This window comes from Zingiber officinale, chromosome 8B, assembly GCF_018446385.1.
Source record: "Zingiber officinale cultivar Zhangliang chromosome 8B, Zo_v1.1, whole genome shotgun sequence".
NCBI classification, from domain to species: domain Eukaryota; kingdom Viridiplantae; phylum Streptophyta; class Magnoliopsida; order Zingiberales; family Zingiberaceae; genus Zingiber; species Zingiber officinale.
The window spans coordinates 104,502,121-104,521,164 of record NC_056001.1 but is presented as its reverse complement, the minus strand read 5'-3'; the positions used below and the strand labels follow the sequence as shown (position 1 = coordinate 104,521,164).

Here is a 19,044-nt window from a genome sequence, read left to right as displayed (position 1 = left end):
ACCATGTTTTTATTATTTATTTATTTATTTATTATACAAAACCCGGTCCCATAAAAATTTTCAATCAACTATCAGTCACGAGGTGGATCCCGCGGTCTTCACCGCCCTGTAAGACCATCCAAGCAAACTCATGGATTTTTTTTACCTGTTGTGGGTACTTCGGCTCACGATAGTCTAGTTCAAGTTTTTCTACAAAATTTAACGTCAGCACGTGTCTTTAGCTCTACTAAACCTTAACTACTGCACCATACACATGAGAGCAATATTCCAGATTTTGCATTCCACTTATGCTCGAATCATAAATGTTGGTTATTGTTGAAAATTAGATCCACTACCGTAGCGATTATTTTAGTGCCGGATTCATAGATATAGAGGAAGGTTCATGTAAATATACAGGTCATAAGCGTATGACAGGGTAAACCCTAGGTCGTCAATTCCTGAGAATCGACCCTGGTTATTACGCCAGAGATACCATATGTCCACCATCTGCGCTACGCCCTGGAGACAATTTAGATAAATGACATCGAATTCAGATTAGATTGAAAAAAAAATTTATATAAAATTCTAATCTAAATTCGATTTAAATTTGAATTCAACCTAAAATCCTTAAATTCGGATTTCATCAACCTAAACCTATCCAAATAATTCAAATAACGTGATTAAAATGATTTATTTTATTTTATTTTCTATAATTCTCCATTTTTATTTCAATATTTTATTTTTATTATATACCAACATTGATATTGATATAAATATAAATATTTTAATTTTTAAAATAAAATTTCATTTAATCCTAAAATAACCTACTAACACTAAATTCAGGTCAATCTGGATCAACTTGAATTCGACCTGAAAATCTCTAACCTCAAAATCCTCTAATCCGAACTTGACCTGAATCTAAAAATTTCTGATCCGAACCTAATTTTTTTGGTCGACTTGATCGGATCATTAGATCTAGAGATGATAATGAGTAGGATTTTAATCGGATTTCATATTCTCCGTACTCATTCCAATTTATTAAATCCATTCTCATATTCATCTTCATATCATCATATATTTAACTTTCATCCTCATCCCCATACCCATCGGAGGATCAGGCATATGTTGGTATAGTAAATACTGTTGGTGCAATCGACCCAAGTTTGATCTGTACGATCATGGTTTTAATGTGTATGTCAAAGAGTTTGAATTAGACTTTCATATGTGTTTGATAGGTGTGTTTGAGTCTTGCAGGACTTGGTGAAACACACATGAGAAGTTTGGTGCAGCTAAGCTTGGGAAGCTCATCCTAGAGCTCGAATCCTTGAGTCAGTGAAGGATGATGTGAAAGATATCCGAGGGACCGCCGGATGAGGAGCAACAGAGTGGAGCCGAGGGAAGCGGACTTCAAGACAACGTAAAGATGGTACGGAGAGGAGTCGCGGGCTCAGGCGCATATGAGGGACGAAGGCCAAAGGAAGAGGGCTTCAAGGGCGACTCCGGAGAGGATGAGTGTGAATGTGTATGGATCAGTCGACTGGTGTAGTTGACTGGGAGCGAACAGAAGCATTCTGTTCGCTCAGCCAACAACTATCAGTCGACTGGTAGTTTTATCAGTCGACTGATAAATGACCGTTGACAAACCGTTGGTGCTGTGAAGTAGCCGTTGGCTACTGCCTACGGTAGCACCAGTCGACTGATGGTTTTGCCAGTCCATTGGTGCCGAGATGAGTTGATATAATGATCAACTCTCTCCTCTTATTTAAGAGAAGCTTTGGGACTTGAAGGAGGTCATCATGCTTATTGAATAACTCCTAGTATTTGTCCAAAGCTTCCAAGTCTACTCTCTTCCTCTCAAACCTAAACTTCATCATTGTAAAGAGGAAGAGATCCTTTGTGAGAGGTTTGCTCAACCGAGAAGGAGAAAGCTCTAGCCGGAGATTGTCGGGGATTGACCGCCGAAGGATCAAGGGTTTGTCCACCTCAAGGACACGTCGTGGAGTAGGAGCAAGCAATCTCCGAACCACGTTACATCGAGCTTGTTAGCGATTTGGTATTCTTTCTTTATTGTTTTCATTAGTTAGTTGTATTTCCGCTTGCGCACTAACTTTATAGGAGAAGCAATCGACTTGGGGGTGACCTAGCTATCCAACCCCCCTTCAAGCCAGGCATCGATCCCCTACAAGTAGTATCAGAGCGAGAACGCCCTTCAACAGACTAATCACCGAGAAGAGCACTTATCAAAATGGCCGGCTCAAGCATCCATCCATCCAAATTCGAAAGAGACTTCTCTTGGTGGAAGAAGAAGATGGAGCTATTCTTCGAAACCGATTTCGATATAATGCTAATTATAGAAAATGGTTTTGAGATAGCTAGGGACCAAGACAATAAGTTAATTGAGAAAGTAAGGTGGAGCAAGAAGCAAAGGGAAGAGCATGTAGCAAACTCAAGAGCAATGCATCACCCCCAAGTGTTATTCCCCAACAAGAAGTAACTAGGATTGGAAACTACATAAGCGTCAAAGACTTGTGGGAAAAGCTAGTAGAGCTTCATGAAAGGGCATCGGAATCAAAATTAGCAAGAAGATACCTCCTTCGAACTCACCTCACCAATATCAAGCTTGAAAAAGGAGAAAAAGTATCAATTTTACATTCTAAAATTAAGAAAATTTTAAATGGACTAACAAGTGTAGGTGAGACACTTACAAACTGAGACATCATAATGAAAGCCATCAATGCTTTCCCAAGAACCTCAACATGGAGCTCAATTGTAGATTCGTTCTACAGTTCAAAGGATCTAGAGAAATCTTCTCTAGATGAATTCTTCTCAACAATGGAGCTCCATGAAACTAGAGTTGAAGGACTAGATGGAGAAGCCCATAGATCAAGAGGAGTAGCCCTTGTGGCAAACAAGATGAAGGGTAAGAAAAAGAAGTCTTCATCCCCACCATCCTCGGACTCCGAAGAATCAAGCGCCTCAATGGATAGCGAACAAGAGGCGTATATGGTAAGAAAAATGAGAAGAGCATTTAAAAAATTTTCATCTAACAAATCCCATTCTAGGAAAAGTTCAAGAAGCAAAACTAGGACAAGAAAGATCATTTGCTACAATTGCCAAAGAGAATGACACATAAGAGATGATTGTCCTCTCTTGAAGAATAAGGAAGGAAAGAAGGAGGAGAAGAAGACAAAAGAAAAAGGGAAGAAGTCTCACAATCTAAAAGTAACATGAGATGATCCATCGTCATTGAAGGAAGAAGAGCATCATGTGTCCCATTTTGCTCTAATGGGAATTGATGATGTAGCCTCCACCTCATCCAAACAAGAAGATGGAAGGAGATCAAGTGAAGATGAAGAAGGGAGCTCAAGTGAAGGGGGGGATCAAACATCGAATTCGGACTTCTCAGTAAGTGAGGTACATAATCTTCCTCCCCATGTTTTAATTAAAATTATTTTAAGTGCAAATGATGATTTGTTTAAGGTAAAAAGAAAGAATAAATCTTTGAAAAATGATATTTGCATGTTTAAATAAAAATTAGAATCCATTCCTATTAGGGATAATGATATGCATGCTTTTTCTACTAATTCGAATGATTCATGTTTAGAAGAAAAAAATAGGAAATTAAGGGAAAAGGTAGAATACCTTACCAATGCCCTTAGAAAATTTGAAATTGGCTCTAAAACCCTAAATATGATTATTGGGAGCCAAAGGACAAGTTTTAAGAAAAATGGGTTAGGATACAATGAACCCAACAATGAAAAGATCTATCATTGTCTACTTGTTAGGGGGCAATCAAAAACCAAAACTATAGATAGAAAATTGATCCCTAAGGAATATTTGGTTAACCCAATTAGAAAGAATTTCTATTGGGTGCCAAAGTCAATCCTCAAGAGTTAGAGAATTTTTGGGTTAGTCAACCATTGAAATCATAATTCAAATATTTGAAAAATGGTTGATTTGAGGCTTTAAGGAGGAGCACTTAGCCTTGATAGAAATTCATGATAAAGAAGGCTAAGTAGAGGTTACCTTATTTCATCTCACAATGACTTTCATTATTTTCTAAACATAGATGTGAGATGATAGGATGATACAAATAATTCACTTATACTTATGGTATTTTGATGAGTTATGAAATGTATCAATTCTTAATGATCATAAGTCAACTATGGGGAAAGCAAATGTTTAGTTAATGGGCATCTTATCTTTAGATCATAGTTGGACATTTCAAATATTTTGAAAATAATTTTATATTTTATTTACTGTGGTACAGTTATGTTGAAACATATGATTGCAAAACTAGGTTTCAAATTGATACATAATTACATATTTTCAAGGTCTTTGAGTTTTTATCAAAACTTCAAAAACATGATGAATTTTCATGAAAACATTTTTTTTCTTGTTAAAGACATTATAAGAAATATGTGTTCAAAATTTCATGATTTTTTTGAATTTTCTAGAATTTTTTATGCATTTCTGAAGTTAGCTTCAAAATGTTGAAAATTGATTTGGGTTTGTGCCAATCGACTACGACAGTTAGCAGTTGACTGGTAGCTATTTTTGAGCATTATCAAGAGTTGATTTTGGATATTTTTATGTCCACTTTGATACCTTGGTATATGTACTTGTTTGGTACATTTTTTTTATGGTGTTAAAGGGGGAGAAATGAGAAGGTTTAAGTTATTATATGTAAAACTTGAAAATTAAGGATGAGAGCATATGTTAAGGGGGAGCTTGGGTTTTATGCTTCATGTTTACATATTGCTTGTAATTTTTAATGTTATTATTTGTGCCTAACTTAAACATATTGTCACACATCAAAAAGGGAGAGATTGTTGGTGCAATCGGCCCAAATTTGATCGGTACGATCATGGTTTTGATGTGTGTATCAAAGAATTTAAGTTAGGCTTTCATATGTGTTTGATAGGTGTGTTTGAGTCTTGCAGGACTTAGTGAAATACACATGAGGAGCTTGGTGCAGCTAAGCTTGGGAAGCTCATCCTAGGGCTCTGATCCTTGAGTCGGTGAAGGATGACGTGGAAGACATCCGAGGGACCGTCGGACGAGGAGCAACGGAGTGGAGCCGAGGGAAGCGAACTTCAAGGCAACGTGAAAGATGACACGGAGAGGAGCCAGGTCTCGAGTGCATCTGAGGGACGAAAGCCAAAGGAAGAGGGCTTCAAGGGCGACTCCGGAGAGGATGAGTGTGAGTATGTATGGACCAGTCAACTGGTGCAATCAGATGGTGCAGTCGACTGGTGCAGTTGACTAGTCCAGTTGACTGGAAGCGAACAGAAGCATTCTGTTCGCTCATTCAGCAGCTACCAGTCGACTGATAAATGACTGTTGGCAAACCGTTGGTGTTGTGAAGTAGTCGTTGGCTACCTCCAACGGTAGCACCAGACGACTGATGGTTTTGCCAATCGACTGGAGCCGAGATGAGTTGATATGATGATCAACTCTCTCCTCTTATTTAAGGGAAGCTTTGGGACTTGAAGGAGGTCACTCATGCTTATTGAATAACTCCTAGTCTTTGCCCAAAGCTTATAAGTCTACTCTCTTCCTCCCAAACCTAAATTTCATCATTGTAAAGAGGAAGAGATCGTTTGTGAGAGGTTTGCTCCACCGAGAAGGAGAAAGCTCTAGCCAGAGATTGTCGGGGATTGATCCACCGAAGGATCAAGGGTTCGTCCACCTCAAGGACACGTCATGGAGTAGGAGCAAGCAATCTCCAAACCACGTTACATCGAGCTTGTTAGCGATTTGGTATTCTTTCTTTATTATTTTCATTAGTTAGTTGTATTTCCGCTTGCGCACTAACTTTGTAGGAGAAGCAATCAATTTGGGAGTGACCTAGCTATCCAACCCCCCTTCAAGCCGGTCACCGATCCCCTACAAATACCAATGGTCAAACTCAGATTTTGATAAATGACAAATGGATTATAGTTAGGTATTATGTTTGTCTAACCTCTTTACTGAGTATGCAGGAATTGACGGGTCTAGAGGACCTGATACCATACTTAAGCCTAGTTAGGTTTAAGGATTTAATAACTCGCACGAAGTCCAAATAGGTCAAAGAGTGACCTAATATAGGAAAAGAAGTACAACTGGGTATGCGGGAGCTGTCAACCTGATATATGGTAGGAAGTCTAGTTGGGTCTGTGGGACCTGACAGCTAGCCGAAGTCTAGTTGGGTCTGCAGACCTGACAACTGGCAGAAAGACTTGTTGGGTCAAGAGGCAAGTCAAGTGACTGCAAATGGTAAGTGAAGATAAGTCACTGAAGAAAAAAAGATCCGATGAGGATGAGTCTCAGTGGGACTATAGGTGCGGTCAAGGTTAGAGTCATTTTAGATGTCTAAGCTAAGACCATGACTAGATTTTAATCTTGGAAAAATATGATCTAAGTCCTAAAATGATATATTTTTCTAATGTGCTAACTATGTTTTGCTGGGTAATTTTTGTTACTTAGACTAACGTGTTTTTGCATAAAATCAAAATTTTTGCAAGTTGCTTGAAAAAAAGGCTCTAGGCACTCAAACACAACCCAAGCGTCCAAAAGTGGTATAAGGGCCTGGAAAGATGCCGAACGACGACTAGCTAAGCTGAAGTGACAGACTTTGATAAGTTGTCACACATTAGGGTCCAGGCACCCAGACCGGTCGGGGAGCCCAGAGATGGATGAAGTTTCAGAGATAGAGCTTCAACGAGGTGCAGACACGTCAGCGGGGCAGTGAGGATGAGTCTCAGTGGGACAATAGGTGCGGTCAAGCTTACAGTCATTTTAGATGTCTAAGCTGAGACCATGACTAGATTTTAGTCTTGGAAAGATAGGATCTAAGTTATAAATTGATATATTTTTCTAATGTGCTAACTATATTTTGCAGGATAATTTTTGTTACTTAGACTAACGTGTTTTGCAAGAAATCAAAAATTTTACAAGTTGACTGAAAAAAGGGCTTTAGGCGCCCAAACACAGTCCAGGCGTCTGAAAGTGGTCTAGGGGCTCGAAAAGAGGCCGAACAAGTGACTAGCTGAGCTGAAGTGACAGACTCTGATAAGTTGTCACACGTCAGGGTCTAGGCACCCAAACCCTGACGTGCTTTGCAAGAAATCAAAATTTTTACAAGTTAGCTGAAAAAAGGGCTCTAGGCGCCCGAACACAATCCAGGCGTCCGAAAGTGGTCTAGGGGCCCGGAAAGAGGCCAAATAAGCGACTAGCTGAGTTGAAGTGGACGTGCTTTGCAAGAAATCAAAATTTTTACAAGTTGGCTAAAAAAAGGGCTCTAGGCGCCCGAACACAGTCCAAGCGTCCGAAAGTGGTCTAGGGGCCCGGAAAGAGGTCGAACAGGCGACTAGCGGAGCTGAAGTGGTAGACTCTGATAAGTTGTCACACGTCAGGGTCCAGGCGCCCGGACCGATCGGGGGTGCCCCGAGATGGATAAAATTTCAGAGATAGAGCTTCGACGAGGTGCGGACACATAAGCAATTCAAGTGCCTGGACCGAGTCCAGGTGCCCAAACATGGATAAGGCAACGAAGCCCCAGGATCGGATATGCCTCATTGGAGGTGCCCGGGGGCTGGTCCGAGCACCTGGAAAAAGCCTATAAAAATGACTTCAACTAGAAGCTTTAGTATATTCATTCACTCTGACTTTTGTACTTGCACGTTGCTCCGAGAAGACTCCTATGACACTGAAAGGCTACTCTGACAACCAACGTTCAAGATTATACTTTTGGTTGTTGATATATTTGTATTTTGTACTTTAACTTTCTATCTTATTATAATTACTTGATTGATATTAGTGGATTACCAATCAGAAAGGTTCAAATGACTTAGGTCTTAGAGTAGGAGTTGTCACACACACACTCCTTCACCCCATTCATATGCTCACGATCTAATAATTGATATCAGAGCCTGAACTGCCAGAAGAACCAACCACCGACTGTGCACAAGAGTCATGGTCCAATCGAACTATATGGGTGGAATATTAACCTCAAATGAAGGAAGTGAGAACTCTCATGTCTAGATCAAGATGACCAGACACTAGGCAGAGAAATCCTAATTGCGGCGAGGTAAGAAAGTCCTAGTATGTCGGGTGGACCGAAGGACAAGTAAGTCTTAGTAGGTCAATTGGACCAAGGGGCAAGAAAGTCTTGGTATGTCAAGGATCAAATGACATCAAGCAAATAGGCTTGAGGGGGTGGTCCTTCATTTGAGGAAGGGATTGTCAGGTTGTAATGGTTGCAAACAAAGTGTTGGATCGTAGAAGTCGCAAGAGGGGGGGGGGGGGGGGGTGAGGTGAATAGCGATCAAAAATTCGAAGCGAGTATGCAGCGGAAAATAAAAATCACAACGCTAACACAAATCAGTTTTACTTGGTTCGGAGCCTTCGTCGACTCCTACTCCAAGGCCCGCACTCGTCGAGTGCTTGCGTTGGACAATTACTAATAGTTCGCAAAAAGGATTACAATGGCAAGTACATGAACTATTAAAAGGAAAATACCAACAATAATAAAAAGAACTTGAGCCGCAGGTTGTTAGAGAAGCGTCATCGCGTCGTAGGTACAGAGTACAATAGAGCAGTCATAGGAAGCAGTTGTTGTGTTGATACTTCGTGGAGGCCTTCTTTTATAGACATGCTTTGGGTGCCTGGATCCCTTCCGGGCGCCCGGACTGTGACGTAAGTCCGGCCAATCAGCGCGCTCTATATCTACGACGAGATGAGTTTTGTCTTTTGGGCGCCCGGATCCCTTCCAGGCATCGAAACCACTATTTTCCAGAAACTCTTTTTCTTGCAAGAAAATGTTAGTCTGAGGTAAAATAAAAGTTAAACTACCCTGCAAAATAAAAGTTAGCACAATTTATATCAAATAGAGTAGTAATTAGATTCCGTCTCCTCGAGACCGGAATCTAGTCATGATCTCAACTTAGATTTCTGAAATGGTTCTAAGTTGGATCGACGCCTAAGTTCCCTACCTGGGAACGCGTCCTCACCAAGTCACTCTCCTCCAGTGACTTACCTTAACTTACCTGCCAGACGTTCGGTCAACCCGTCGACCCATCTGGATTTCGTTTTAGCTACCTGGTTAGCCCGTCGACCTAGCTGGACTTTGTGCTAGATATCCAATTAGCCCGTTGACCAGTCTGGACTTCGTGCCATACATCCGGTCAGCCCGTCGATCAGTCTGGACTTTGTGTCAGCTATCATGTCAACCCGTCGACCTAGCTGGGCTTCGTGCCAGCTATTCAGTAGCCCATTGACCTAGTTGGGCTTCGTACCAGCTATCCGATTGGCCCGTCAATCAAGCTGGACTTCTCTTGCACACTTCGTCAAAGTGTTAGATCACAACAAAACTAACTTAACCTACTTTGTCATTCATCAAAACCTGAGTTAGATTGTCAGTGCTAACCGCACCAACACAAAGTTCCACAATGGAAAACACATGGAAAGGATCATATACTTATAAGGAAAAAATATCTCCATTGGTATGAGACATTTTGGATAGAGTCCAAAAATAAAATTATGAGGGTTTAGGCCCAAGGTAGACAATATCATACTATTATAGAGATATCTTAATTTGTTTGGTCATAATAATATTTATACCCTACCCATCATCCTATTACCACATGCAATTCTTTTTTAAAAATAAATAAATTATTTCAATGAATTTATGAATATTTATTAAATTCAGGTATTCTTCGTGTTCTTTGATCGGGTGAGGATTTCTAGTAGAAAGGAAGATAAGATACGTGTTAATGATCGAGTAAAGAAGCAAACTAAGATTTTTTCCAAGATGAAAAGCGGGTTAAAATTTTGTCTTTCCTGACAAAAAAATAAGGCTTATACCCGTGTAAAATTTTATCACATCCATCTTCATACTCGAACTTAAAAATGTTGGAATACAAACAATCTGTTGTCGGAGATTTTTAGGGGACTTAGCTAAATTTAAAAAATTACACAGAATTTAAATTCAACTTACAGTTGAGCTGACCTGAGCAGATGATCTCAGGCTGCCAGCAAAGCCTGATTTTTATCCAAGTGTCAACCTCAGAGTGATTGAGTGAGCAGAGCGTCCGAGCAAAGAGGCCGGTCGGACGAGGCAGACATGCCGAGCAAGAGAGGCCAGTCGGGTTGAGTAGACAGACCGGGCAGCATACAGGTCGGGCTGTCAGAGAGGTCGGTCGGGTCGAGCCGACAGACCGGTCGAAGCAGACAGGTCGGCCGGGTCGAGTCGACAGACCGGTCGAAGCAGACAGGTCGGGCTGTCAGAGAGGTCGACCAGGTCGAGTAGATAGATCGATCGAAGCAGACAGGTCGGGCTGTCAGAGAGGTCGGCCGGGTCGAGCAGATAGGTCGGGCTGTCAGAGAGACTGGCCAACCGGGCGAAGATCCCGAGCGGGCAGAGAAGTCTGTCAATCTGAGAAAGAGACCGACCGGGCAAGCTGGCCGAGGCCTACGAGTTATAGTTTCCTTAAAACAGATTCGTCTACCTCCGGCTGTGCTTCAAGGCTTACAAGGGTCGTCTGTTTCCCAAGATACAACGACCGACCGTGAATCCAACCAAGTACTGGTGATCAAGGCGAGCTAAGTGGTTCCCGAATGCTACCACGGGCACTCTGCCGCGCAGGAGATGCACGACAGAGGAGGGGGAAGGAAAAAGGAGAGCCTTTGCTTGTTGTGTGTTCTCTACCTATAATCGGAATCTCCTTATATAGGAGCTCGGATCAATGGTTCCACTTTGGCAAATTTTGCCCTGATCGGTCCGATATTCATGTGTGCAGGTCGCGTCCGCACACGAGTCATTTGGTTCAGTACAATCCGGATCCTACAATTTTTTTAATACACCTCCATTTAGATCGGATATCAGATTTCCCATTTAATTCAAAGAAATTGCCCTTCCTAATTAGACCGGGTTCAATTTTTAACTTAGCCCAGGGCACAAAGGGACCTTGTGAGTAGTTGGAGGGTAGAAATTTCTAAATTTTTATTTTCAGAAAATAATTTTAAAAATAAGAAAAATGTTTAACACTATTGTATAATAATAAAAAATTCATTGTTTTTGATAATTATTTTACCTAAAATATATTTGAACTTCCTAAAAACAATTGCGATAGGAAAATTCTTATAAAATGAATAAGAAAGGGACTATATGACGCCGAGTAAGGGGCGACCTCTGACCGCTTTCCTCGACCCAGACTATAACTTGATGGGAAGGTGAACTTAGGGAAGATCGTAACTAATTTTGGCCGAATTCTAACCGCGATCTGACTTGCATATTACCGAAGGGACTATAAAGGGACCAATAATTGAAGACTAGAGGATCTGCACTGATAACATTTGTAGCAGTTACACATTTGTAGCGGTTACTCTTTCACAACTGTGATAAGCACACCCCTCAATTTAGGATTTAGAATAGAAATATAGTCAAGAAAGAATAATGATGACAAAAGACGAATACGTTCACCCCCATTATCCTCGCCAACCCATCCCAGAGTCAACATGGATGAGGTAAATCATATTTACCTCGAATTTATCGAGTTTCGAATCCCAGTCCTCATTATGATAATACTTCATGCGCTAGCTATTAGATCCATCCGAGGGGACGTCAAGAAAAAATAATGAGAATAGTGTATTGAAGGACAATGGAGTAATTGTATATTGGTTGCTGGAAAAATTTATAAAATATTAATGCAAGATCATAAGATCTATAAATTTTATTTCCAAACATTTTAATCAAATTTTGCAGAAAAAAAGATTGAAGAGTGAAAAATCTAAAGTTAGATCAAAACTCAAAAGCCCTAATGGAAATCTCATTCAAGATAAACCCTAAACAGGATCCACCAATATGAGATAAGACCATTTCCCTCTCTCACACTCCCCTCTCTGCTCCGCTCCCCTATCCACCCACCCAGACGCGATGGATACCAACACGCCCCCTCCTCCTTCCCAGCTCCAGGAACTCACCGCCGCCTCCGCCTCTCAAGACGAGAACCAAGAAGAACTCCCGACTGCCAATCTCCCGTTGGCCTCCCTCTCACTCTCACTCTTCTCCCCCTTCCCCAAACCTTGCTCCGTCGTCCCCTCGCCTTCCCACGTAAAATTCAACGTCCCCTCGCAAGTCTCCTCCCTTTCCCTCTCCCTCTTCCCTCCCCCGGCGAAATCTTCGTCCAAGCTCTCCGCCCCTTCCAACATCTCCAATTCGCTCCTGCTTTCCCCCTCGCCCTTCCTTCGCCGCCGCCCCACCGACCCTTCCGCCGCCGCTGCCGCCCGCCGCTGCACCATCGTCTGGTTCCGCGCTGATCTGCGCCTCCACGACAACGAGCCCCTCTCCGCCGCCAACGCCGACTCCCTCTCGATCCTTCCCGTCTTCCTCTTTGACCCACGTGACTTCGGCCGTTCCCCCTCGGGCTTCGACCGCACCGGACCCTATCGAGCTCGCTTCCTCATCGACTCTGTCGCCGAGCTCCGCCAGGGGCTGCGACGCCGTGGCTCCGACCTCGTGGTGCGGATCGGACGGCCCGAGGTCGTGCTGCCGGAGCTCGCCCGTGCTGCTGGCGCTGACGCTGTGTACTCCCACCGGGAGGTGTCCCATGATGAGGCGCGTGCAGAGGAGAGGGTTGCGGCGGCGATGGAGGCTGAAGGGGTGGAGGTCAAGTACTTCTGGGGGAGCACGCTGTATCACATAGACGACTTGCCGTTTAAGCTGGAGCACATGCCGACCAATTATGGAGGATTCAGGGAGAAAGTGAAGGTCTTAACTGTTAGGAAGACGATCGAGACGCCGGAAGAGGTTAAGGGAGTGCCTTCAAGAGGAAATATTGAACCTGGGGATATACCGAGCTTGCAAGACCTTGGACTTAATCCAGCTCCCACAATGTCGCAGGTTTGGTTTATTGGTTCAAGTTCTTTCGTTTACATATCTGCATCGCATCAGTCATTCCTATCATGAATGTTTCATAATTTTGATTTGGATTTCTTCCCAGATAAGAATTACCGCGAAAGCTGATACTCATTTTAATCTACTTAAAGACTAGGTGTAGGAGAATGTCAAAACTAAGATGAACACAGACATTTGTGGTAGGAATGTGTGTCTTGACAAAGTAGTGCGAGGACATACTGGTTGGAAAATGAGCGAATCAAACAATTCTGACTAGAAAAAGAAAGTAATCAAGTTGCTGTTTTACTTTTAGTAATATAAGCTTATATAATTGTCAAGGATTACTTTCTTGACCAATTTTGAGAAAATTATATAAGCTATCCCTTGACTGCTTGCGTGCAATAGCCATTTATCAACTATGGAAATGTTTCTGTCAAGCATTAATAACCCATTTTATTTGCAATAAAAATGGATAGTTGCTTCAATTCCATGGGTAATCATTTTCATGATGCTTTATAATCACTTTTCAATCTCAGATATTTTTATCTCACTGTACTAGAGAGAAGAGCTAAAGTTTCTAGGTAGTGCATGTACAACCTTAGAAATTGTTACACTTTTGTAGATCATGAGAAAAGAAGGAAATTAAGAAGTCGGTAGAAGGAAAAACAAGATTTTTGCAGATGACAGCTAAAGATGATAGTTTGAACCTGAGAAAAGTTAAGTGGTCTAGGATGATAATATGTTTCATGGAGCTTAGTCCACAAATAACGAAGATAACAATGCACTTTTTTATACTTTTTGGAATTAGATTTGTTGGCTTACAAGGGTTTACAATTACCTAAAGTTCATGTTTATGTGAGAAATTTATTTAACATTTGTTGAACAAAAATCTACATAAAGAATATGGAGCATTTGGATGCTTGTCACTCATACTTTTGATAATAATTCACTTATACTTTTGGGGATTAAATTATTTGGCTTGTAAGGGTTTATAATTACCTCAAGTTAATATTTATTCGAGAAATTTATTTAACATTTGTTAAAAAAGATTAGATTATAAAATTCTAAAAAATATGGAACTTTTACAGCAGCCTGTTCAATTCGAAGGTGATATACAACAAATAGAATGTTAATGCGCTAAGTTGCAAATTAAAGACTCACTATCTTTATTTGGTTTAGGACATATAAAAATGCCAAGAAAAGGCTTTTAGATTTTTGTTCTGTAGTAGCTAACTTGACCTTTTTGATCTCACATATTTTCAATTTCCCTATGACATGATTCTGTCTTCCTTTAACTGGTTGGGAATTGGAACAAATGCCGCAAATATTATCATTTGGCATGGACCCATATTTCTATTTGTTTGTTCTCAGTCGTCAAATCACTTATTCTTGCCGATAAATGGTTAATCTAAAGGAAGCCATGTATAAGAGAGTCATTAACATTTGATATTTCTTTACATCTAAATTAAGATTGTAGCTGTTCCTGTTCGGTAGTTTTTCATTTGTCTTACTGTCAATTTGTCTTATTGTTCAAGTCTGATACGCTAAAAAATTGTAAGATTGTGTTCTCCTGTTATTAATTTATAATGTGATATGAATCATTATCCTCCATGGATGTGGAAGAGGGTTTACAGGCTCATCAGAGAGAACCACTGACGTTGTGAGCTCATTGGAGAGAACTAACCAATCACGTGATACAACAAGAGATTTGTAGAATAATCGAACGACATGTTATAGTATATTACTCTGATCACTTTATTGTACAATCAAAACAACAGTTGTAACTCACAATAACTCAACTATATACATACTAAAAACATCATATACACCACCCATTTCACCCGCAATTGATTCAGAACTGGTATGCTCACACCACCTAACCATGTATTACTATTAACCGTGGTTGCTTGCAACTTCTCCAAGATGAAGCAACCATGCTCCTTGTCCTATGTTTTCATATGTCGCCACTCCCACTGACATCCTTTAAATGGCTGCATGCATGGTTGTACCATTATGTCACATTACATCACGGATTTTTCAGTCCAAGTAAATATACTTATTTCATTAGTTTCTTGTACCTGTGATTCATGGAACCATGATTTCAGGTGTTGGTATCATTAGAATCTAGGCAGGCTACTATATCTGCTACCATTCGTTTGGTCTCTTTGCATCTTTTATTGTGTTCGAATAGCTTTGTGAAATACTGCTGCAATAAGTTTCTAATCAAATATTTTGAAACTGGTGGTATTTGGCTTTCTGCATAATACAGGATGGAAAACCTATTATGAGTGCTTCCCTCGTGGGTGGTGAGACTGAAGCATTAGAAAGATTGAAAAAGTTTGCTATTGAATGCCGCACCGAAACAAGCAGAGGAAATATGGAGAATTCTAGGAATAGCATATTTGGTGCTAATTTCTCATGCAAAATCTCACCTTGGCTAGCTATGGGATGCCTTTCTCCTCGCTTGATGTTTGAGGAGCTAAAGAAGACTGCCAATAGGTATATTTTGCTCCACGTCCAACTCCGAACTAATTTTATCAACTTAACAAGATGGATTGGTTTACCAAACTGATTTCTTCTTTGTGCACAAGCTTTTAGAGTAGTGACAATGCAATGTGGTTTTATGTTTTCATTTTGTTCAAAGGGTAAGCAATGAAGGTTATCTTGAATGTATACATAACAGGACGGTTTCTGCTGCTTCATCTGCGAAGAGTGGCGGTCTGAATTCACCAGATAGTGGGATGAACTGGTTGATGTTCGAGTTATTGTGGAGAGATTTCTTCAGGTATCATATGATAGTCTATGCTAATATTCTCACGGTATAGTAGTAGTAGATGAGTATTACTTCTTTTTTATCAGAATTCTACACTTGAGGAAAGATATTCGCTGAGTTTGGATTATAGCTTCTAAATGTTTGTTGATTTATTGACAGTAAATAATATGATCTGATCGCGTTTCATCGGCAGGTTTATCACCAAGAAATACAGTTCGGCTAAGAAGGGTGCAGCTGCACCAGCCACAGCTTGCACCGGTGCCCTGGTGTAACTTCCTTCTTTATCCAGCCTTAAACTTCAATCTACTTGGCTGTGAGATTTTAGATACTCTTGAGTTTAATAAAATCCAGGTTCATGTTCATGGAATTCTTCACATTGTCTGTCAAAATTTAATGCAGAATTCAACCTAAAACAAAAATAATAAAGGCTGGTTTGGCACCTCATTCAACCTGAAAGAATCTCCACCTTTTGAATTACTTCGGCAATAAAAAAAAAAAAAAATCAAGGAACCTACTGTCATTTATTCTTTGAATGGTAATGACAATTGTCCTAAAAAGTTCTCTTTTTGATCTTTTGGATAAAATAGTTTTGTTTGTCCATAATATTTAGCTCAAGTCATTTCAATTTGAATTAAGTTGAAACCCACGAGTGCGATCTCTCTTCCTTTCTGCTGATTTTTTTTCTCTCAAATTGTTTCTCGTCTCTTCCTCCGCTTTCGGGTTTTTTTCTTGTTGAAATTCCTTTTCTTCCTCAATCCATATCTTAATTTTTATTTTTTTAAACTAGTATTAGTTATCTAGCTTTTTTATCCAATTAATTCTTAGATCATCGGTCTGACTTAAGAAAAACTTTTATTGGCCATGCAGGTAAAAATTTGAAAGTGTTTATAACAAATGTCAATCGTTGAATAAAAAATATATTAAATTTTAATGATACTGAATTTGAAGAAGTTGACTTTTTATATCTATCATATATCTCTAATAAATAAGAGTAATTAGATAAATTAATATTTGTTATGTTTAATTAGGGCGTGAGAATAAATATTTTTTTGGCATGAGACTAAAAGTAAAATTTAAATTGCAGTTGAGAATTTTTCTCCAATTTACTGATAAATTAACTCCTCAATTTTATTATCCGAGAAAAATATGCTGCAGTTGAGAACCATGCGTAAATATTTGAAAGATTACGTGAGCAAGCCTGTTGCTATGTCATAGCTCGTGGGTGGCAATCCGTACCCACCTTGCAGGAAATAGAGTAGGATGTCGATGGTAAAACTACCAAATTCTAATCCGAAATAGAGTAGGACGTCGACTGTAAAGCCCCGCACCAAATTCTAATCCAATCGTCAACAGATAGATTTTACGTGGACACTCCTGGCCGCTCATTTTCAAAGTGTTTGCAACTTTCGATAAAGCTACTAAAATGACTAATTTTCACGTGAACTTCCTCTCCACGTAAAGTATAGTATGCGTTTTTCCCTCTAGACAAGTAACTTCATTATTTGTTATTGGGACTTGATCCCAAATTCTTCTTTAAATTAACACCATCCCGATCCTCCTCCCACTAATTAAACTAGTGTAAACTTTAAAAATTTTCGAGTAAAATAGAGTTGGTTAGTATGGAATAAAATTATTATCAAACAGAAAAAAAAAATCCTCTCCATAATGATTAATTATAATTTTTTAATTTACTTTTTTATATATAATCGTGATATTGATCATGTGTAATAATTAGAATAATAGATTTTTACTATGATAAGACATCCAGATTAACATTCAGATATTTATGATTTGATCCCTAATTATAATGAATTTGTAAAAAAAAATTTCCAAATGAGACACACAATCAAAAGATACTATACTCCTAAACTTTATCACAATACTTTTTAATTTATCTTGACCTAAATTTATCAATTTTTTTCAATAGCACATTCCTACCATAGTGTAAACTTCAAGATATATATCATCCCCGATTTCTTTCCCGGATTCTAAGGAACATAAACCATCACAAGGACACGAGCGTGCAACAACTCCACGCAGAGCACTCCCACTTGCTTAGAGAAGTGAACAAAATCTTTCGTTACATTAAAATTATATATTTTTTAATTAATTTAAAAAAATAAACTATTTAAAAAAAATAGTTGGGTGTACGAAATTTTCATCAATATGGTCTTAGAAAATGTTTCTTTTTTTTTTTTTAACACAACTTTACTCTGTATTTCATGAAATTATTTTCAAGACTTTGAACGCTTAATACAGAATTTAATTTGTGATTAATTGAACTGTCTAATGCGTTATGTTCAATTGATTATTGATCTAATTTTATAAATTACAATAATTTAAAAAAATATGTCCTCTAGGTAATATTGAGCTGATTAGTATGGGATAGAATTATTACAATTGTACAAATATATATTCAACTATAACTTCTTAATTTACATAATGATAACCGCTGATACAATAGATTCTATTTTTTTTTTTTTACAATAATTAAAAAAATATAAAATCTAGTGATACATTATAATAATTAAAAAAAATATATAATACAATCGATTGTTATATAGTAATCAATTAATAATGTCTATTGTTACACTATCGATTTGTTAAGGCGTTCAATGTACTCAAAACACTAGGATTCAAGTCTCAGCTGGGATATGCAAGAGCACTTAGTATATTAAAAAAAAAATCAAAAAACTAATCGACGGCTTAGTGAAGTAATTAGTTTATATCAATTCGATTTTAATAAAAAAATAATTTAATTAATTTAATTTTAACGGAATACTCAGTCCTACTTTCTCCCTCTGATGGCAGAAAACTCGTGCACTCTTTACTCGCCATCGGCATTGGGATCGAGAGGTTGGTGGAGGGCACGTCAGTCTCTTTCCGTATCCCCCGCGAATCCCTCTCCCTCTCCCTCTCCCTTCCCTCCTCGATCACATCCTGTCCCCTCCCCGCTCGTTTACTTTATTCTCGCGCACACTGCGCGCGCAGTTGACTGTCGGACATGAGCCTTCAGCCACACGCAGACTCCACCTCACTGCCTCGATCGACGCCGATGCATTTCTCCATCCTGCTCGCCTGCCTTCAAATACTTACTCAGTAGATATAAATAATATTAACCAAACCTCCTTCCCATAAACATGCATTGATCCAACCATACATCACGAAAACAGCAAACAAGATCCATCTCCATTATATTGTTGCAAACAAACCCTTACCACGACTGAAGGGAAGCATGAAAAACACGTCGCCGGAGCTACTGCTCGCTTTAATTATATTGCTCGGGGAAGAGGCGGTGGAAAGCCTCTGTTGGAGAAGGGGAGCACGTGCAAAGACTTGGAAAATACAGAGAGAGCTCTTAGCTTGCACGTGCCCTGCTTCTCCAACAAAGGGCTCCCTCACCCTAGCTACGGCC

At 39.6% G+C, this 19,044-nt stretch overlaps 1 protein-coding gene across 1 annotated transcript; it reads left to right on the top strand.

Annotated features, from left to right (window-relative positions):
* The first annotated feature begins 11,822 nt into the window (after nucleotides 1–11,822).
* On the top strand, nucleotides 11,823–15,991 carry LOC122016319 (blue-light photoreceptor PHR2-like). The gene is made up of 4 exons (XM_042573571.1): nucleotides 11,823–12,862; nucleotides 15,126–15,355; nucleotides 15,540–15,641; nucleotides 15,823–15,991. Exons 1-4 carry the CDS (start codon nucleotides 11,897–11,899, stop codon nucleotides 15,899–15,901), a joined length of 1,377 nt encoding a protein of 458 aa, XP_042429505.1. The 5' UTR covers nucleotides 11,823–11,896; the 3' UTR covers nucleotides 15,902–15,991.
* The last annotated feature ends 3,053 nt before the right edge of the window (nucleotides 15,992–19,044 follow it).